At 39.0% G+C, this 22,830-nt stretch overlaps 1 protein-coding gene across 4 annotated transcripts in view; it reads left to right on the top strand.

The window, feature by feature from the left end:
- Positions 1–878: 878 nt before the first annotated feature.
- Positions 879–22,830, top strand: part of LOC111872065 — a 38,384-nt gene continuing 16,432 nt past the window's right edge. For 2 of the 4 annotated variants that reach the window (XM_023865590.2, XM_023865591.2), the window contains exons 1-9: positions 879–1,312; positions 2,948–3,012; positions 5,420–8,483; positions 9,572–9,879; positions 12,395–12,494; positions 13,869–14,084; positions 17,780–17,935; positions 21,114–21,203; positions 22,522–22,677. In XM_023865590.2, coding sequence (XP_023721358.1) covers positions 1,255–1,312; positions 2,948–3,012; positions 5,420–8,483; positions 9,572–9,879; positions 12,395–12,494; positions 13,869–14,084; positions 17,780–17,935; positions 21,114–21,203; positions 22,522–22,677 — 4,213 coding nt within the window. In that variant the 5' untranslated portion in view covers positions 879–1,254. The remainder of the gene's footprint in view (positions 1,313–2,947; positions 3,013–5,419; positions 8,484–9,571; positions 9,880–12,394; positions 12,495–13,868; positions 14,085–17,779; positions 17,936–21,113; positions 21,204–22,521; positions 22,678–22,830) is intronic. The other 2 variants (XM_023865587.2, XM_023865589.2) reach the window with 1 other exon arrangement.

Consider the following 22,830-nt stretch of genomic DNA (forward strand, 5'->3'; position numbering starts at 1 on the left):
CCCAGCCAAGGCAAAGGACAGTATAAGCACTGAAGTAGACAGAAATCAAGCGATACTGAGAGTAATAATAATTGTAAGGTAAGAGTGAGTGACCAATAAATATTCGCTAAATCCGAGACCCACGTAAAGTTATTTGTCGCGTGACATACCCAACACGTGACAATATTATACTTTCAAGTGAGGTATTGCTTTCAGGTTTTCCAGACTAAGTTTTGTGCGCTTATCGTCTTTCCACCATTTAACATAATGACATACACAACCTATCCAAGTCAACAGAAACAAACTGCGAAATATAATGAAGCTTAGCGAAAGCAGTGCACCCCTGGGTTCAACTTGCATAAATCATAAAACATAATGATAGAATTTACGAGTCCATGAATCCCTCTCCTTCGATAGGTCTGTGACCCCAGTCACCTGGACAGCTACGTTACTAGGGGCATAAGGTCTTGGTTGGGCTATGGACAACAACCTCACCTCGGAAATCAATGTGTGTTAAATAACGTCATGATCGTCATGATGGAAATTGGGTGGAAAACTTAAAGACTAAGGGAAGGTTATTACGCCAATGAGTCATCTTGCTACTTGGATTGCGCTCAGTTCACAAGCAGTCAATGAAAACCGGAATTACACAAATAGTGTTAGAGTTGCAGCAAATCAAAAGACTGGTTGGAATATGAGTGAAACAGCGGCAATAATGAATTTTTCCGCCCTTACAAGAACACGACCGGTACAACGGTTCATTTTTAATTCGCGAAATCACAAAGAACAGCCATTGTGGAAAATACACCTGCCATCTCTGGGTGGAATTGAGGAACTTGATTGTAACGTAACGCAATTGGTGGCGATTGGTGGTAGTGCGATGTATAGTCATGTAGATGATGTAGATCGTAGATTATATTAGATCGCAATGGAGTTTGCGACGATAGAAGTTAAGGAATTTAATATTGTGATTTGTGGTGTATATTTTGTCCAACAATGGATCGTGTGAAATATATGTTATTGATATAGATACACAGTTTATATGATCTTAATATTTTTATGGCATGTGTAGTTTCTGTAGGGTTACAAAAAATGAATTAATAGTATTAATGAGAGGCTTGACGATTTTGACAACTTAGTTAATTTGACGTGGAAAAAAGCTCCCGTGTAATAAACTTTCACAGTTAGTGATTATTTGTGCACTGCAAGTTTGTATGTACATCGTTCATCGGAATTTGTGTTGTGTCACCTTACAGTTCAAGATTGCTCATCGAAATGGAGAAGTTTGCTGTAGATCTGGATAAAGTTTTGGACGAATTTGAGTTCAGTGAAGGTTAGTTCCAACAAAATGAAGATTTTAAGTTACTTATTTTTGTAGGGTTGTTGTATCTCTAAAGTGTGTAAATATTGAACAAAGTGTAATTTTTCTTTGCCTTCGTAGTCCTCATAGGAATGGAGGGAGGTAATTTATGTCAGCACATATATGAAACAAAGAAGCCAGACATACGCTCATCATCGTAATTGAGTGTTAATAATTCGTTTCAGTTCGTTATTACGTGATATCAGTTTCGTACAGGATTCAGAAAGCCATCAGATTGAATCAATATAATGACATAGTGCTGTAACGAAACCGAAGGTTTGAAATTTGGAAATAACTTTAGTAAATTGTTTTTATTGTGCATATGTTTTAAGTAAATAACATGAAATTCATTTCCCTTAATATACGTGGAAGCTATCTGAGACTTTACCACAAATCGTTCAGCTGGTCTCACAAGAGGACCGCACCACTTGTGTCATCTTGCACCACATGCGTTGAAATCTGTGGCATAATCAACAGACCAATTGCCTGTACACATCACATTTTCTCTCAAGTATTTCCCCAACAAATATTTGATCAGCTGCTGTGACGAAAATTATGTATTATATGCCTGTCAACTGTAATTTAAAACTCCTACTGTTTTATTAAACATTCAGCATTACTTCTTGTATCAATGACATATGAAACTTAATACATTGAAAGTAGTGTTCATGTGTGATACTCATGTGAGAATTAAAAGAGAAAATTCAGGCATAAATTTCAGGATGTTATCATTCCAAAAAGAAAAATATTTTTATACAGCCTTAAATAAAGCATCATTTGGGGACCAAAAAGAAATAAAAAGCTGAATGCTCACTGAGGATAAAGTGAATAAAGTCAGTGATAGACTTGAATATTCCTCACAGAATTACTGGGTTTTTGGACCTTTTCCATTGTCCAGTATTCTAGAAAATAGAAAACATGACATTTTGGAAACTGGATCCGTTTCTGTCCTCACGCGAGGGGGGGCAAGACACCTACTGAGTTGGAGCCCTTAGAAAGAGCTAATCTCAGTCACTGAGTAGATATCTTCCCCCCTCACCTGAGGATGGAAACAAATCCAGCTTCTGAAGTGTCATGTTTTCTATCTTCTACAATACAAGATGATGGAAAAAGTGTTATACACCATTGTCAGAACCCTTTTGAATCTACTTGGAATATTCCTCTAAGAAATCTCTTAAGATACCATGCACAGGAGACCAAGGTTTTAAATGTCAGGTTTTGAATTTACTGTTTTTGAAAGGGAACTTAAGTGCGTGCATGATTGTCAACACAATGAATGTGTGCATAACAATAGGAGTTATTTCTTGCTTGTGCTATGATCTGGGAGGGTTTTGTTTGTGATTTCTTGGCTTTTGGGTTTGTCAGTTGTGCTGCAGGTCTGAATGCATGGAAGTAGCATGTGTCCCTCCCTTCAGATTGACTGTTAGGTTTACAGCATGTTCTCGAATAACCTTGTAGTTTAGTAATATATTCTAACCACATACTTTGCAGCAACAGCCTTTCCACCCTGAAGAACAAGGCATCAAAGGGCTCATTAATTGAATTTTCTGTATAGTTTAGTTTATAGTTATAATATAACTTAAAATATGTGTTTTATATGTTAAACAGACTGTGCAGAACAAATGGCAACGACATTAACTAAGAGATCCAGTACAGCCACCCCTCCTGTTGGAGTAAGTAAGATCTCTTTTATAGTGATAATACAAATAAACATGTTACAGTTGTTGGCAAGCGCCAGCAAAATTCAGTTGATGGACTGACAAGATTGATGTCAAAAAGATTAGAGTTAAAATCATACGTGCATAAAGTCTTTTAACTGGAAAAATGTATCCATCAATGACTGGTGTCCTATATCTAGGACAATGAATTCTTTACTTTTGATTTATGGTTCTCTGTGTACATTGTCAAAATAAATGTAATATTTTTTTGACACAGATGAATGTTTTACCATATTATTGCCTAGTAATGTGTCTGTGATATTAGGCGATTCAAGGGCTCTGAAGTTCCTAGATCTGAGTCATTCTGTCACAATACATATCACTGTGGAGAGTTAATTAATGCATGGCAATTAATGCCTAGTGCCTTGAATTTTGTGTCTTGAGGACCGTTCTTCCTGATTCACTAATTTTGTTTCTAGTTTCCATATTTTTTATGATTGTTCTTATTCGAAATGGAATTTGAATTCATTTTTCTTCTGAAATACTGATTTATTTATGCATTCTCTAGAAAAATAAAACTTGAGGTAACATGCAACAGCACTTATTTGCAGCAGTAATTAATCTCTAAAAGTCAGCACAGTGATTTGATAGTGTGTGGAAGCAAATGATTATAAAGACCTAATGACACCAAAACACCTTGTTTGTTCACAAAAACAGGTTAAAGTTTATAAAACCTGATTTGCTTCGTATGTAAATTCTGGAAATTTCAGTACCCTGTGATAACAAAATCTCGCTCGTTATATCACAAGACCGACACATTAAGGAGTTTACCTATTCTCTGTCTATCTGTTGCCCCAGATGGGTGACCAAAGAGCAAATAAGTCAACATCTTTTGCATTCAGTATAAACTAGAATATTCTTTGTAGCCCACAAGTATAACTAAGCCTTGTTGCTGAGAATTACCCTTCACATGTGTATGTTCAGTTCTGTGCCGGTGCTGGTAAGGTTCTTCCTTTCCAGAACCTTTACTAATATTTCCCACAGTAAAAGAAACACAATATAGAATATTCAAGGAAATATAATGGAAATTAATATTAAACACACTGTCCTACCAACCAACCATAAAGTGATATGTAATGGGTTAATGGCACAAGGAACATCTGCATTAGTTTTAGTCAATTACAGAATGAATGTGGAGGTGCTGAAATGTACTGGTATTTTGAAATGCTCTTTCAAGACTCAATTAAAGTTGCAATGTTGTAGTTTTCAAAAGAGCCAAAACTGCCTGTACTAGAATGTAATATACATGTATTGTATTTAAAATATGAAATTAATTCATACGCATTTTTTCCTCAATTTTTTGAATACCATTCATTTCACCTTCCACAAGGATTTTTAATTTTGTATTGACACTATAATTTTCTGGGGCATGTGGTAGCGTAGTTGGTTGAAGGCGCTATGCTACAAGTCGGGAGGTCGCAGGTTCAAGTCCTTATGAGGTCATTGGATTTTTTTCAATTGACCTAATCCTTCCAGCTGCACTATGGCCCTGGGATGGACTCAGCCTGTAACAGAAATGAGTACCAGGAATTAATTAAATAATTTTCTTGGGGAGTAAAGCGTGGCCGGCGCGTAAGGCTGACAGCCTTACCGCCATCTTTGAGCTGATTGTCTAGATAATGTGGGACCTTCACCGTCTCACAACCCTATGGGCCTTCACGGCCTGTTACAGGGATGGCTTTAACTTATCATTTGAAAGATGTTAGTTTTAACTACTATTGTAAGACCCAGTGCTTTTGCAATACATCATTTTGCAGTGCGAACAATAGTGTGCTTGGGCTGTGTTTTACAGTGGTGCCAATGGATAATGTTAAAATTCTCTGTGTGTACACCCATTGCATTTCAGTGATCATAGATTGACAAGATAGCACTTAGTGCAGAACCTTTTATTTACATACTGAATGTTTTTAGAATTGACTTGGCTCATCCTGGTCCTTCACACTAGCAATAGTATAAAATGATTCACTGCACTGTTCAGTGTGACTGATTAATAAGTGAAAGCAGTGGTGTGGGAGGGGTGGGGGAAGGGAGCTGGATACTTGCCCTTCCCCCCTTCCCTCTCTGCTCTCTAGGAATATTTCCACAGTCTGCTTTACCGTTTCTCACGGTGTTGTCGCTTGCAGATTTCTTATACTTTTTCTTCTACCCTGAAGATGGGGGTGATACGCTCCTCCGAAACGTCGGTTAACACCACATATACACGGTGCCAAATCCCAGAAGACTGCTTTCTTCATAGTCACCGCCGTGAAAGCCTCAAATCTTACATTTTATTAATCACATTGGACGGTGCTGTGAATCATTTGGTTCATGTTGATTTTACTGATTGTATATATTTTTGGTAATCATGGTTTTGTGTGTGTAGGGACCTGTTCTCTACCAACCTTCATTATCATGTTACCACAGACCAGCATTTGAAGCACTAAACCTAGCTGATGCAGACTTCGCAGCAGACCCCCAGACTTCCACACCTCGGTATAGTAATGTGTTCTCTTCTGCAACAAATTCCTCTTCTGGACCACCCACTGATGATGGAAATTGCTACTTATCACATTCAGAAAGTCTAAATAGGGCTAATGAAATCAGAGTAAGAAATGATACCAGAATGGATGTAAACTGGCCTCAGAACTTGGCATCCACATTTCATAATCATAATAGGATTGAAGTGAATGTATCAGAACACAGCAATATTCATCCAACACAAAATACAAATTACCCTGGTGAAGTTCATGTCATCAGCAATAGGGATCACACAGACTTTCAGTGGCAACATGATGCAGTTCATAACAGATCAGATACATTGACAGCAAACAAACTGAATGTTAGCGGTGTATTCTCAAGCCTTAATGAGTATCTGAATGCTGGAAAGACTGAGGCAAAGTTTAGTGATGTCAATGTTATCAACAACCAGACATCTTGGAATCCAGGCAGACATAGAGTCGCCGAGACAGAGGAGAATGGTAATGCCATTAATCATATTGGTACTTCATCAGTTGTGGGCACAAAAGGAAATTATCAACATGGTCCTGCTGTGTTGTATCCTTCAGTTGAAACTGATGCAAATAGACAAGTAAAAAATTTAGGTGGACAAAATATCATCAATGATTTGCAGGAGAATAATCACAATAAAGAATTCAGGCTAACAAATGATCAATGGGAAAGTACCATTGATGTTTGTAAAAGAAATGAATGCAGTACCCAAAGCACTGTCGCTGATTTGATTCCTGTTGCTTGTCCAAAGTCTGTACAAGAAGAGGCAAACATTTCAGGGCAGTTAGTTATTGGTGGTCATGCTTCATCAGATGAAACACCAGACTTGCTGGATACAGCGATCGATTCAAATAAATGTGGTGGATTCAATACTGCCAGTTTTCCAGACCCTCAGACTGAGAATGGTTTGCATTTCAGTATCATTAACAATGACATTTCAACAGCTCAGTTCTTGAATGTGGCAACTGGTGAATCAGACCTTCAGACTATTTCCAGAGATAAACACTCTAATGTCACTTTACTGCCAGATGTTGCAACATCAGGAAGAAATTTACTGAAAAGTTCAAGCATTGTTGTCAGTGCATCAAGTGATCTTGTCTCTAGCCATGGTTTCAGAATGATAGGCAGTGAAGAGCAGTCCAGCTTTAACAACACATCACTAGATCTTGTCAGTCATAAAACAGAAACAAATAAAAATTTGGTAACTTCACCTTTGCTAGACTCAAATGAAGATGTTTCAACAGAAGAGGTATTGAAATGTGATACATTTAGACCTTCTGTCTCTTCAGATAGTAATGTTGGAGACAGTAAAGAAATAAGTGTAGATATATCACAACTGCATAAAAATGGGGATTTGGTTTCTACTGAAAGTGTTACTACTCAGTTTCATAATGCTTCCATTTCAAATTTAATAGAATCAAAATCAAGTTTGTCTTCTAACATTTTGCTGAACGAGGGTAATTCTTGTGTAAAAGGAAGAAAAGATATACATGATATACCAAGAAAATGTGTACCTGTTGGTTTCAGTGCAGTGGAGACATTGACTGATGCAGAATTACATCAGTATTTGCAAGAACTGGAGAACGATGATTCAGAAAGTTGTCAGAATGATATGGTGGGAAGTGATACAAAGCCTGGAATAGGATTGTCTTCAGAATGTCAAGATTTGTCAGTTTCAGAGCGTGAAATATATAGCAATAAAGAATTCCTTGTGAAAAACTACAAAGCTGAAAGCGGAGAAGGTGATGAAAATTCTAAGTCCCTGACGAGCAGCAGCACAGAAATTATAGGAACAGTAAATGGAACAGACGTTGAAGGGGATTTGCCTGATGAGTTTAACGAAAGAAAATCTTCAAAAATTTGTTCCAATGCTGGTACGAAGATGCTGAAGTGTCCTATTTCTGATGAGAGTTCAGTAGCTCTTCAGCATGGCAGTTCAGCAAATTATTCACTGGATGAACAGTCAACAGATAGCACTGTAGAAACTCTTTCCTCTCTTGTGGATAGACATACAGCAGATATAATAAGTACAGACCCTGGTTTGACGTCAGTAAAGAAACCAACAGTTCCTATACAGTCTGCTATATCTAGTACAGTGAAAGTTGACACTGCCCCTAAACCCATCTCAGCCACAGATGTACCTCCAAGTGAGGAACCTGTAGTTTCTGATTCAAATTTGCAGTCCGTATTAACCGTGCCAAATGCAACGACAGTTACTTCCACAACCTCTTCAGTTATTACAAATGTAGTTTCCATTGCCTGTCAGAAGATCACGGAGAGCGGTAAACAAAATGGGTCTGCAAATGATGGAGATTTAACAGATGATTCCGAATTATCCAGGAGGGTGGATGATGCAAGAGAAGACATTGAAAATAAATTACGAATTGGAACTCCAGACTTAATAGCAACTGAAATACAATCACCAAATAGCCAGGATTTTATTCTTGGTGGAGAAAGAATAGAAAATGGAATGTTGCCTCTGAATGACTCCACATCTATGCTGGGTAAGTTATCAAGAGAACAGGAAATTAATTATGACTTGGCTGAAAATGGACCATATACCCCTGAAATAATTTTATCATCAAATGAAGCAAGGTCTTTTGAAAAAGCACCAAATGAATTCGTACAAGTTTCAGAAAATGGTATGCTTGAGTCATCCATTGTAGATGGCATATCTGAAAAGAGGATTTCACATAAACATTCAGATAAAATAGATGAGTCAAGCGCTGTTGACATGGGTGTGTCTGACATTGGCTTCTCAGAAGTGCGGAGCTGCCTTGTTCAAATGCCAAGAGATGGCACCACAGTCAATGTTTTAGGAGAAGAGGAGCGCCCATCAAGACCCAAATATTTGTTTCTTCCATCAAAGATAACTGTTGAGAATGAGCAGGAGAATTCTGAGAATTCTGAGGAATCACCACCAATATCAGGAGCTGTTGGTAAGTTTGATTCTGAATTGTGTTATACTGTATAATAGTCACACTGTTGTTTTCAAGGTGTGGCCATGTGTTTCGTATTCAGATAGGTCTTGAAATCAGTACATGTTTATTGTTATGAAAGTATTTACATGTTCACATTTATTCCAAAAGTGGTGTGAATTCAACTGTTTTGTAAGGAAGAAAATGGCTGCCTGCCATTAAATCATACACTTTTCATAGTACATTGTATGACATGTGTGGGAGGCACACAGTATTCTTCGATCATTATGATAGAGGCTATATGTTCTCCAAAACTTGTCCATGATGTGAATTTTTGCTAACCATCTTACAGTGCACACAATCTCACCTTTCTCTTCACTTTTACACTACATGTTTTGGCACTAATATGCCATCTTCAGGTGTGTCTCTATCCACATCAAACTACTGCACTGCATGCCATGACATCTCCATCATAAAGTGACTAAAATGCGTATTCGTCATGTATAACAACAATTCTAAAGACTAAAACCTTTCAGGATTCGTCATCCATATGTCGTATCTCAAATACGTGAGTCACGCCAATCCTCCTCTATGGGAGCACTCTTCCTACATTCATGTGTATATTGTGCTCTGTGTTGTGTCTTGCTCCTGTGACTGCGCAAAGAGAAAGGTGAAATTGTGTGCACTCTAAGACGGTTAGCAAAAATACACATCATGGACATGAATCAGTGCAACAGGATGCTAAAATATAACATTATCCCCAAAACTTGGTTGACTTTCAGTAGACTACATAACATTGTATTCCAGAAGATAGAGCTCTTCATGCATTTGTTGACTTGGCATGGAATGACTCTTAAGGTGTGGACTTGATTTATCTGGTGTAGAATTAACTTTTTTAAGATCTGCACTATGGAGGTAGCCATGTAATAATGTGCCTAACTCATGGATGTGGGGGAGGGGAAAGGAGCTCTCTCATGACTGCATTTTGAAATGTATTTTTCTGGGCATTGTTCCTCTTTTCCCTTTAAATATCCTTCCAGGACCTGGTAGCATTCATTTTTAAAGAGAAGCTGAGAGGTTAATTCAAAACTTTCCTCATTTAAAAATAGGCCCACCAGGAGAGACACCATTGGCTGAAACAGAAGCAGAATATTCAGAGGCTGCAGACAGCATTCCTCTCTCTTCTCCTGACATATCTGAGTCTTCATCTATTGAACAGGCCATGTCACCTGTCCCCTCCCTGCAGATAGCCACACCCATGTCAGACGATGTGTCAGACATACTATCTCCAGAAGAGCGAAGTCTTGGCAAGCTTCATCCTTTCTGGGTACCTGATGCAGATGCACCAAATTGTATGCAATGTGAAATCAAATTCACCGTTCTGAAGAGGAGGCATCACTGCAGGGCATGCGGGAAGGTTAGTTCACACTTGTGCATTTTGTGCTAAGTATTTGGTTATTAAATTAATATTATGTAAGATTTGAGGCTTTCACGGCAGTGACTATGAAGAAAACAGTCTTCTGGGATTTGGCTCCGTGTATATGTGGTGTTAACCGACGTTTCGGAGGAACGTATCGCCTCTATCTTCAGGGTAGAAGAAAAAATATAAGAAATCTGCAAGCGAAGAGACCGTGAGAACCGGTATACTGGTTTGGGATTTGGGACCGTGTATATGTGGTGTTAACCGACGTTTCGGAGGAACGTATCGCCTCTATCTTCAGGGTAGAAGAAAAAATATAAGAAATCTGCAAGTGAAGAGACCGTGAGAACCGGTATACTGGTTCCAGAAGACTGCTTTCTTCAAATTAATATTACTCTTTCAAATTTGTGTTGTGTTTTGGTAGTTGACTGAAATTAGACTGGTCTTGATAAAGTCACAGTTCATTTCATAGGGTTATTGAAGTAGTTTATTAGGTTTATGTTTTTTTTCCCTTAGCTTTACTTTGTCATTCAGTGAGTATTGTCTCTTGATGTAATAACACACTGTAATGCATTGAGTAAAAGGTCAACAAAAATTATAATTGGTACGTAGTGATTAAGAGCTCTTCAGATTTGTCTTCATATCTGAATTCCATTACCCTTGCCATGATTCAGCAGCCAGTTTTCATAACTAGGCTGTAGGCTGGCTGACCAAGTTATCAGGGTTGAATTCCTGGCTGGAGCAGGAGATCTTTTTCTCCCCTCTGCAGCACCAAGAATGGCACTGGGCCCAGCTGACCTATCTAGTGAATGCTTCTACCATTGGTTAACGTTAAACTATCACTGCCACTGAGGGGGGGTGTGTTAGGCCTCACAAACATAATTTCAACAAATGTGTGGAAAGCATCAACCAGCAGTACTTGAAATGTTACAGTTTTATTTTTATGCACAGTATCTTGGAAGAGACAAGAAGAATAAATGTTTGAGTCCAGCAAAGTAATGCCAAAAGATCTTGTTTGGACTTGACCTTTGACCATTACTTGCCTGGACACAGGTATATATTCTTGTCTCTTTTCTTACTTACTTACTTACTTACTTACTTACTTATGGAGCTGAGCCCTTCTTGAGGAGAAGCCAAATCTGCAGCTACTCAAGAATTTTCCAGCATTTTATGGAACCCAAAGGTTCATTACTGTGTTCACAAGAGCCTTCCACTGGTCCATATCCTGAGCCAGAGCAATCCAATCCATACCATCCCATCCTCTCTCTCTAAGGTCCATATTAATATTGTCCACCCACCTATGCCTTGGTCTTCCCAGTGGTCTCTTTCTTTCTGACTTTCCCACCAATATCCTATATGCATTCCTCATCTCCCCCATTTGTGCTACATGCCGTGCCCACCACATTCTCCTTTACTTGATCATTCTAATTATACTTGGAGAAGAGTACAAGTTATGAAGCTCCTCATTATGCAGTTTTCTCCAACCTCCTGTCACCTCATCTCTCTTCAGTCCAAATATTCTCCTTAACACCCTGTTCTCAGACACCCTCAGTCTGTGTTCCTCCATTAATGTCAGAGACCAAGTTTCACACCCATACAGAACCACAGGCAAAATTATAGTTTTGTATATTCTAAATTTTATATTTTCTTACTACACAAAAATTAAAATTTAACATTTTGAGTAAAACTGGTTGATGTTTGATGCTTTTCTCCATATCTGTTCAAATTATCTCTTAAATTTCTGGGTGTATAATAATGATCCCAGAGCATGTTTCATTATCTGTAGAAAGAACCAGATTATCTTGAATGACCTAGACATCACTGACTCTGTATTTATGAGACATGTGTTACAAGAGGTAGACCATGTAGGGAGCAGTATTTGCAACATAAAGAAAACTTTCCTACCTTAATGGACTACCTCTGTGGTCTAGGGTCAGGGTTCCTGGCTACAGATCCAGGGGTCTGGAATGGGGTCTACTTAGCCTCATGAGGATAATTGAGGAGCTACTTGAATGAAAAAGTAGCAGCTTCGATGTAGAAAACTGAAATTAACAGCTGTGGGGATTTGTTACGCTGACCACGCGACACTCTCTATGCACTAAAGTTGGCACTAACTTCGCCGACAGGTGGCAGCCGCTCGGTATAATTTGCCTGTGAACTAAAACCACAGAGTTTTTTTTTCCTACCTTAATGTCAGTTCACATTAACATCATATACTTTGTTGTCACAGGTGTAAATGTCTGAGTTGTACTGTTATGACCATTACATTTAGACAAAATAGTCCAAAAATTTGGGGTATGTTAATGTAAGTATGGTTTTTGCTAGGTGTTGTGTTTTAATGTGATGACACTCATAAATAATCTTTACAAGCCAACTTTAAACCTATTATTCAGTTAACCACGTTTCTGTAACAGCCTTCATCATTATTCTGATTCAGATGTTAACTCTTGGATTACACAGAAATTGCATGCACGGAGATTCATTTAATGCACAAGGAAAATTTGTATTACAGGTTCTTTGCTCCAAGTGCTGCAGCCTGAAGTCTCGTTTGGAATACCTGGACAATTCCGAGGCACGGGTCTGCCATCCTTGTTATAGTATTCTTGCCAAAGGTATGTGACACTTATTGATGTATATGGATCATAAAATGATGGCATTTAATAAGAATGCAGAAGTGGCCACTTCCTCCTAGGGGCACATGGTAGCGTAGTTGGTTGAAGCGCTATGCTACAAGCCGGAAGGTTGTGGGATTGAATTCCGATGAGGTGGATTTTTTCAATTTACTAACAGAAATGAGTACCAGGAATATTCTTGGCGGTTAAAGGGCAGCAGGCGCGTAAGCCTGACAACCTTACCACCATCTATGAGCTGGTTGTCTAGAAAATGCGGGAACCTTAACATCTCACAACCCTATGGGCCTCCACAGCCTCTTACAGGGATACCTTTATTTACTTACTTACTTACTTACTTACTTACTTACTTACCACTTCTTCCTTGTAAAGGGTTGTATTTTTATGAAGTATGTATTTGTAGTTTTCATAAAAATGCCTGTTTAATGCAAGTGCCAGACCATTTACAAGGCTTGTTAGAGATGTTGCAGAAGAACAAATCAGCTGCCCTGTAGAGTTCCTGAATAGCCTTAAACCATTGTATATGGCCCCACGTAAGTTGATTTTGAAGGTTAGTACTGTAATAATACTGCTGAGAAACCTGAATACCTTTCAAATGGAGCTAGATTGATTAATGAAGCACTGTATCAGAATGTTGATCTGATTTTCAGTACTCACAGAGAAGAGGAGTAATAATTCATTGTATTTTGATGTACACATCTGGAGTTGAACTGCCAATTGCTTATTGGAGACTATAATTTGTAGTAAGGTTAAATCAACAAATTACAGGGATAGATATTTGAAAGAGATTGCAGTTTTATTCATGGACAGTTGTAAGTGGCTTTCACAAGAAAGGAAAACATTAAGAGAATTAAACATTTTTGAGTTCAGGGTATCCAAGAGATAGGTAAAAGAAGAACTCGGTTTATGAAGAATATTATTTAAGGACGTGTCCTTGAGTGAGATGGAAGGTGAGTCACTGCATAATTAAAAACAGCATACAGTGCCAATACTACACTGAATTCACATTTTTGGTGTAGGCTTTTTGTATACAGTAAGTTCTGTCTACATTATAAAGCACAAGACATAGTTAATCATTTAATAAGATAATATTTTTTATTTGCAAATTCTTCATATAACCTGTTTTCTTGGATTGACACCATGAAATAATAAATTTGACTTGAATATGTATGACTTAAACTCGCATACATTTGTGTTTTGTTTACACTCTGCAAGTTTAGTTGTTATCAGTTAGGGTCAGTCTGAAACTAAAAGAATCATTGTGCGTTGGAAACATAAGCAAGATACGTATCTATGATCTGTGCAAACAATTTTTTTTTCTCAGGCTGCAAAACTAAAATGTATTTTGTCGTTTAGTCTTCCTGGTAGAGCAAGGTGAGAGTGCCTTAGGCTCACCATCATCTTTGAATGAAGGAGTAGCAGACACCAGCAGTATACCCCTGGGTAGACAACCAAACCCAAACAACCCTATGGAGTACTGTTCTACCATTCCTCCACTGGAGCAGGCTGCAAGTGTTCTGCGGCAGCCACCACCCAGTGTACTGGTGCCTGTTGGGGTTCTCAAACGAGAGGGTGAGTTTGTTGCTTAATAAATACTTTTTCTAATATAGTACAGTTTCTTCATTCAGACTCAGTGTACAGTGGGGAGTAAAGTGGTTTGAGAATTCATATTGTGATCTTCTGAGTTGTGGCTGGTGGGTATCAGCATGCCATGTAAACATACCACCTACATCTTCAGGGTAAACCTGGGAGTTTAGGCAGTTTGTTGATCCAAAACTGTGTTTTATTATTTAACAGTGCTGTCAGTATCAGGTCTATATAGTTTTAATGATGGAATGTTTAACAAATATGGAGTAGTTGGTGGAATGAGAATTGGCAGGGGAAATCAAAGTACTCTGAGAAAACCTGCCCTTGTGCCACTTTGCCCACCATACATCCCATGTGACCTGACCAGGGATCAGACCTGGGCCATTGTGGTGGGAAGCCGGCAGCTAAGAGCTAAGCTCAGGCATGGCTCTGGAAGTATTGGTACCCACCTACCAGATTGCATGATACCATAACCCAGAAGACCACAATATCAGTCTTGACTGTTGTCAAAGCCTCTAATCTTATGTGCTTGAAGAATTGTTAATCAGCTGAAGACTTCTTTCTAATCAACTATTAAATTGCAAGGTGTTTTGATAATTGTACTTCATCTTGTTTGGAAACTGCCTGACACAACTATTCCCCATGTGCACTCACTGCATGTGTTACCACCATCCCTGGTCAGTCTGCTTCACCACTGATTTTATAGGGTGAAGGTTACCAGTCTGCTTGTGGTATATATCTCTCAGAATTAATACTCTCTGATTATAACACAGGGCCTGTAATTCTTTTTGCACTTAGGGTATGCCCAACACCAATTTTTAAATCATGGACTGGAATTCTGTGTACAAGATGTAGATTTCCTGTGCTCTAGCATTTGTCCATTTGTCTAGCATTTGTGTGTCCATATGCCCAGTCAAATAAAACAAAACTTTCATGAAAAATGTTGAACGTAGGATCAAGATATTTTTGTCCGTCCAGTGTAGAAGGCACTGCGTGGGTACAAACTTTATTTGGAACAGAATTTTTAGTTGCACAAGAAATTACAGAATCATTTGTACGTAAAGAGCCCATATCTATGCCAAGAAGTGTGAACTTGCCTAGAAGGGTAGAAGGATTAAAGTTCAGATATTGCATCAAATCAAATCAAATCAAATCAAATTCTGTCAAGAGTTTGTGGCAGCTGTTTTTTTTTTATTAAATAATGGAGCTTGTATGTGTGCACACAGTAGCATAGTTGGTTGAGGCACTGTGCTACAAGCCAGAAGGTTGCAGGTTCAGATCCTGATGAGGTCATTGGATTCTTCAATTGACCTAACCCTTCCAGCCAAACTATGGCCCTGGGGTTGACTCAACCTCTAACAGAAATGAATACCAGGAATCTTCCTGGTGGTGAATGGCAGCTGGTTTGTAAGGCTGACCTCACCGCCATGGGAGCCTTGACATCTCACAACCCTAAGGGCTTACACAGCCTATTACAGGGATAGCTTTAATATTTTACATTTACCTTAATGGAATTTGCATAATTGTAGGTTTATGTTACATAAATAAAAGTTCAAAGTACTTTTATGTCATATAACTCTGTTTTGAAGGCATCAAAGCCCAAAATTTGTATGATGCTGGCTGTTTTCTCTGTCGCATAAGCATTAAATGACACAAAACATTGTATCTCCAAATCTAATTGAGTTGTCTGGGTGAAACTGAAGTAATATGGAATTCATTTCAGAAGCTAGCAAATGACATGTAAAACTTCCTTGTAACTTCAGATTTTCAATGTGTAAGAAAAGTATACTTGATCAAATCACTCTGAAGAAGTCATATAACATCCAGTTACATAACATTTGTTGGGAAAAGGCAACAGATTGAAAATTTGAGGAGACAGCAGCCACTGTTTCTCCTACGTATATTGTAAATTTCAACTTCTTTCTTTAATCCTTGACTGAGTTATGACTGTTTGGCTATAATAGTGCAAACTACCAAGCATGGCTTCAGTTTATATTGTCTTTTCATGTCATGCATGTGAATATACTAACTTTTCATCCAGTGACCATCCATTTCTTGTTATGCTTTCCATGCCAATCTAACAATGTCACCCATCTGTGGTCACTGGAAGGATGTTGATGGGCCTTCAGGATGTATGAATATGAAAACATAGTCAGCTTTTATTCATGATGATGCCAGTCCACCACTTTCCAACATTTGTGCAGGCATCAGAGCTATACAAGGCAATATCATTGTATGCAGTATATACGTGAAACATAACATGAAAAACTCTCATTGCATTGCAATTTAATGGTGTGTAACGGTGATATTCTCTAGTGTTTGGAACTTTCATACAGTTACTGAAACATTTCTTAAGCTTTGTTTGATATTCTGTGATGTGTGTGTGTGACTTACATAAGAATATTTTATTCCATGAGTGTTTTCTTATGAAAAACTTATACATGTCTTTGCATGGTCAGTATTTCCTTATCACAAGGGCAGTGATAACTTGTGTAGGTGCCTGTTGTTTTGTTGTTCCACCTGGCAGCGTCATTGGAACCTTTACCATGACTGGTGGCAGAGAAATGCTACTCTGTAGCAATGTCAGAATTGTTCTTTTGATTTACTAAATCGGCAACAAATTTTCTGTTCATATACTGTGCTGCATCTGAGTCACAAAAGTATGATGGCTTTTTATATTGCTCTCCAGTATCTTGATTGGCTGAATCACGGCCTTCTGAACACCATGAAATTTGATTGATATGTGTGTTATGCATTCACTAACAATACACAAGGAGCTGGGTGTCTAGTTAGATTCAGGTTGATGCATGTATATTGTAATACGATGAAATGTTACTTTGTCATTGCTTTGTGCAATCCATCCTGAATGATGAAAGAGTAGTTTTCTGCAAAATTTACTGATGTAACACATTCATGTCCATTTAAACTTTCTTTGCACTTGGTTTGACTTCAATCCTGATGCTGAGCTACAAAGTTGTGAGGATGAAAGGTGTTCCAGATCTCATCAGTCATATCAATAAATTCTTGACATGTAAGAACTGCAGTCGTTAGTGTTGAGAATCCTGTCCTACACATTGTCTGTATATGATTTAATCTGCAGATTCTGAAATTTCCGTTATAGAGAGTAACTGCATATGACATCAGACCCAGGACTACTTACGCTCCATGCTAAAGCACATTACGCTTTCTGTTGAGCATACAATTTTTTTTTTATTTTTTTTTAATATAAATCAGCTTTAAGGTGTTCTCCATGCACTGTTGGTGTTATGTTGTGATTAATCACACCGACACATTTGACCTGTCTATATTCATAAGACTTGGGGTTTGAAAGGAGGCTGAAAATTCAGGATGGGAACTGACAAAACTTCACTCATGACCTCACCTTGCTATAATTTGGCAGCCTTCTCTGTCTACATAAACTCCTTGCTGAGAATGTTTACAGTGTGGATTAAGTACCTGGTGTCGTCTTCTCTTATTGTATCTTTGTGGGCGTTGCTGTGGTGAGTCCTTCCATCTCATATAAGGCATACTTTTTTACCTTACCAGGATTTTTATTCTGCAGAATATCACNGTGAACTACCAACAGTTCGTATCTGTTGTTTGGGTCCAGTTCCATTGTTTATAGTGTTAAGGATGCTCAGTGACCCTGTTATTGTTTTCATGAGGATGTCATATTACAGGCAGTTCAAGGTCTAGAAGTGATGTTGCTAAGCAGGTGATATTTAGTGATGGAATAAGACCAGGAGGTGACTTGACAGAACTGGATGGCTCGTCAGAATCAAGACTGCCTTACAGGCGCCCAGGAAGGGTTCTCAAACGTGTTGGAACGCCACCTGGTGAGCAAAGTTACCAGCTTCTCAAACATGTCATTCTTTTGTTTCATGTAATGTAGGTAAATAAAAGTATACAGCTTGATAAAATTTTTAATTGCTTTTCCACTGTTTTGAAACTAATGATGAATTGAGGGTGGAAGTGATAAATAATATTTGTAATAATTTATTACTTTTGCTCTAAATTTGATTGTACTTAGCTGTATGGCTTGAATTTAAATAGCGAAATTATTCTATGGTACTTCATAATAGGGTGAAGTTGTCTTTAAAATTTTCACTGCACAAGTTGTTCCAAAAATGTCAGCATTTCTGTGTTACGTTTCAGAAATCTTGGTGTGTACTACTTTTAAGCAGTGCCAATAAAACTGCATTGTAAGTAATTGATTGCCATTCTGAAATTCAGGGGTATGATTCTTGTGGGTAGGTGACTGGCATAATGATGAATGTTATGCAGCCTTTCCATGAAGTCTGCCATGTAGCAGTCATAGGTTGCTTCTTGTCATGGGGAGCCCCAAACAGCAGCTTTGAGGACAAACATAGCTCCTTCCCAAACACCATGCAACAAACATTGTGCCTGTGGTCTTAAGTAAAAGTAAATGTATCCCTGTAACAGGCCATGGAGGACCATGGGGTTGTGAGATGTTGAGGTTCCCACATTTTCTAGACAGTCGGCTCATAGATGGCAAGGTTGTCAGTCCTACATGCTGGCCGCCGTTTACCCCCAAGAATATTCCAAAAACATTCCTGGTACTCATTTCTGTTAGAGGCTGAGTTGACACAGGGCCATAGTGCAGCTGGAAGGATTAGGTCAATTCAAAAAAATCCAGTGACCTCATCGGGACTTGAACCTGCGATCTTCCGGCTTGTAACATAGTGTGTCAACCAGTCTGTGGTCTTACAGGTGAATTCTCTATAGGTCAGCAGGAAGAGTGGTAGCCCCTTGTAACAATCTGATTTGTTCGTCGCGGTTACCTCCCTCAGGTGCTTCTCTGCTGTTTAAGTGTAGTGTTCTGTCATGCCATCTGACTGTGGATGCAGAGGGGTGGTTCAAGTCTTGTACACTTAAGGCACCATCACATTTCCTACAACAGTTATGACTTGAAGTTCTGGTCTTGGTTGCTGTGCAGTTCCCTCAGGATTCTGGAGTGGCAGAAGAAGTTGGTCACCAGAATGTTAGCCACTGTCAGTGCTTCCTGGTTAGGGATGGCATGAACCTTTGGTCACTTGGTGAGGTAGTCTGTGGCAATCAGGAGGTATTGAATTGTCCTCGGGCTCTTGTAAAGAGTCCTGAGATATCAATGGTGATCTTTTCAAACAAAGCACTGACGTTACACTGATGCATCAACTCTGGGTTCAGGAATCTTGACTTGCTGTGCAGATGTCACAGTTGGCATCACCTCCTCAATGTTGATCCTCATATGTAGACAATAGTACTGCTGTCTGACTTTGTCCAGGGTTTGTGTTGCCTTTACATCGAGTTGTGTCACCTGCTCACTATTTACCTTGTGAAGACTCTGGGCTTGCTCCTGAACCGGTGTCATGGTGCCCTTGAAGTGTCTGTTATTGTTTTTTGCTCTGAATGACCTTCCTTTTCAGGTTCTTCCTGGCCAGCACATTCATCCTGAGTTCTTTGAATTTGTCTTATCTGGTGCTTATGTATTTCTAAGTTCTTTGTGCACTTCCAGTTTGTTTTTGCTGGCAGTCAACTTACTTAGCTGCTCCAAAATTTCTTCTAAAACTGGATCTCTCTCTGATCCAACTTCTGACATCAGTTGTAACATTTGTCTTGTTTTTGATCAGTTATTTTCAGTTTGTCAGTAACATTCTTGGCATCAGTTTTAATTCCGTACTAATTCACTGGACACTGCTGCACTCTGCTTTTGGACTCAACTCATCACTGCCACCATTGGACACACGGCATGCCTATCATAGCCCTCTTTCGCCACACATGAACACTGCATGCCACTCTTACGTGCAGACTGACTGACTTGAGGCTAGATGCTATTGTTTTTTGTATCTAATCTTTCTAGAATGGCCCTGCGCCTTTGTGAGTGTAGGTCTGGAACCTTTGAGAGAAATCCATGCACATATGCTTCCACCCCCATCGCTCACATGGCAGTGTAATTGAGCACGTTAGCACAGTACTAATATATCTACCTTGCATTTGAAAGCTGTCTGGTTTGAATCTTCACTGCGCTGGATAGCAGCAGTCATAACATTGTTCATAGTTTTCTGCTCTCCATCCTTGTGTTTCCAAGGATAGTACCTTCACATAGGCCACAAATGCTTCCGTTCTCCTCTCACCTTGTCTGTCGTATATATATTATTCAGCACTACATAAACCCAGCAGTTAATAAAAACCTTACTTACGGAGCTGAACTCTTCTTGAGGATCTGCTACTTTTGCAACTGCTCAAGAATTCCCAGCATTTTACAGAACCCAAAGATTCATTACCATGTTCACAAGAGCCCTCCACAGGTCCCTATCCTGAGCCAGGTCAATCCAAACTATACCATCCCATCCTATCTCTCTTAAGATCCATTTTAATATTGTTCACCAACCTACGCCTTGGTCTTCCTAGTGGTCTCTTTCCTTCTGGCTTTCCCACCAATATCCTATATGCATTTCTCTTCTCCCCATTCATGCTACATGCCCTGCCCACCTCATCCTCCTTTACTTGATCATTCTAATTATACTTGGAGAAGAGTACGAGTTACAAAGCTCCTCATTATGCAGCATTCCCCAACCTCCTGTCACTTCATTTCTCTTTGGTCAGAATACTCTCAACACCCTGTTCTCAAACACTCTCAGTCTGTGTTCCTCCCTTAATGTCAGAGACCAAGTTTCACATCCATACAGAACTACAGGCAATAATAAAAACCTTAGAATAATAAATAAAAGTGAATGGTGACTAAAGTGTATAAGAATAATAGTAGTGGGACCTACTGTATATGGAGAAGCAGCAGAGGCAGTCATCTGAGAGCTAAGTCATGACAGATTTATCCTGGAGTATATAAAAAAATCCAAAAATGACTAAATGTTGCTGAAATGACCTTATTCTCTCAGAGCTGTTGACTTAGAGAAGGAAGACATTTTGGCATAATACCCAAAAGAATTTTCAGAATTTTTTTTTAGACATGTGTTTACTTATATTGCAACTTTTTATGTATTTAATATGTTTTAGGTCCTCCTACCTCTGCTTCAAATCATTCCAGCCAGAGATTGCTACCTCCTCTTGATCCCAAGACAATGAGCTACATTCCCACAGACAGAGGTAAACAGATTCTTTATCACACCTGCAAGCTGGTCATTTACTGATTGCAGTTTTGTTTTCTCCTACATGTATATCATAATCGATGAGATATTTTTCATTGACAGGTGGATGCTTTCATCTGAACCCTAATGAATTAATTACATCATCATTCATCAGTACTGAATGACAGAAAGTTCTTTCTAAAGAAAGCTTTTGTAACTAAATAATATTTCGTGTAATCCCGTGGCCTGTAGTCCGCAAGCAAACTCTTCTGACTGAGAAAGTGCCGCTTGTTGAGAGGACCGCCTCTGTGGTCTAGTGGTCAGAGTTCCTGGCTACAGATCCAGAGGTCACGGGTTCGATTTCTGGCGCTACCAGATTTTCTGAGAAGTAGTGGGTCTGGAACAGTGCCCACTCAGTCTTGTGAGGATAATTGAGGAGATATGTCAAGGAAATAGCAGCTCCAGTCTAGAAAACTCAGATTAATGGCTGTGGGGATCCATTGCGCTGACCACATGACACCCTCTATATGCTAAAGTTGGCACTGATATTTGGTGTAAGCTAAAAGTATTTAGTGGAGATACATGCAAGGGAAACTCTGAGGGGAAACAGATAAAGACTTTGGGGTTACATTCATATAATCTAAATTTTATATGTAAGAATATCCACACTGTAATATCAAACATTTACACTTGCAGTTTGTTCAGAACTTTGCGACTGTCAGTTGTTAAAATCGGTGGGCAAGAATGTCTCCAGAATATTTGATAGTAGAGAAACACGTCTTATAACAGGCGTGTTTCATTTCCTGTAATCAATATGTGGATAATACAGATTCCAGATTAAGGAAGATTGTCTTCAGGAATTGGGCATTATGCTAGAAATATTGAGTTTTCTCCCACATAATTACATTGGAACCCTACCCTTAAAAATATTTGCACATGTCCTGTTACTGTGTTTCAATAACAGAATCATTTATGTTACTTTTGTAACACATTTCATGGTGCGATAGTAAATATGAACCATCAGTGTGAAATCATTGTGGTTAATTCCACCAGTTGTGGTCTCCTCAGCCTTCCTGAGTTTGCATGCCTTGATGGTGGAGGCATGTGTGAAGGCATGTGAAGTAGGGTACTGTTACTGTCATCATAGTGACCAGAGGTGACTCACTTGGATGATGATGTCATCACCATCATCTCTCCCACCCACCCGCCCACCCCAATGAATAGCAGATTTCTTCCATTTGGTTTCATTTGCTCTTCTAAACTTGCTCTTCGCCCCCCCCCTTCACCTGTAATATGGCTGTAATTTAATACCCATATTGTTTCAATTTTATTTTCAGGTTTACCACCCTTGGCTGTAATTAATAAGGGTGAAATTAAATTTGTTGATGTGGTGGACCAAGATAAACAGATGGCAATACTAAGGTCTGAGACTGAACCACCTACAGTATTTGCCATCAACAGGAATCTCTTCGTTCAAGTAAAAATTCTGAACTGTAAGTCAGTATGCAGATATTTTACTTCTGTATTTTATTTAATGGCCGGTCATGGTAGCCGAGTAGTCTAAGGCATGCACTGTCTTCGCTCGCTCGGAAGCCGGGATTGTGGGTTCGAATCCCACTCAGGGCATGGATGTTTGTGTGCGTTTT

Source organism: Cryptotermes secundus, unplaced genomic scaffold (assembly GCF_002891405.2).
Source record: "Cryptotermes secundus unplaced genomic scaffold, Csec_1.0 scaffold162, whole genome shotgun sequence".
Taxonomy (NCBI): domain Eukaryota; kingdom Metazoa; phylum Arthropoda; class Insecta; order Blattodea; family Kalotermitidae; genus Cryptotermes; species Cryptotermes secundus.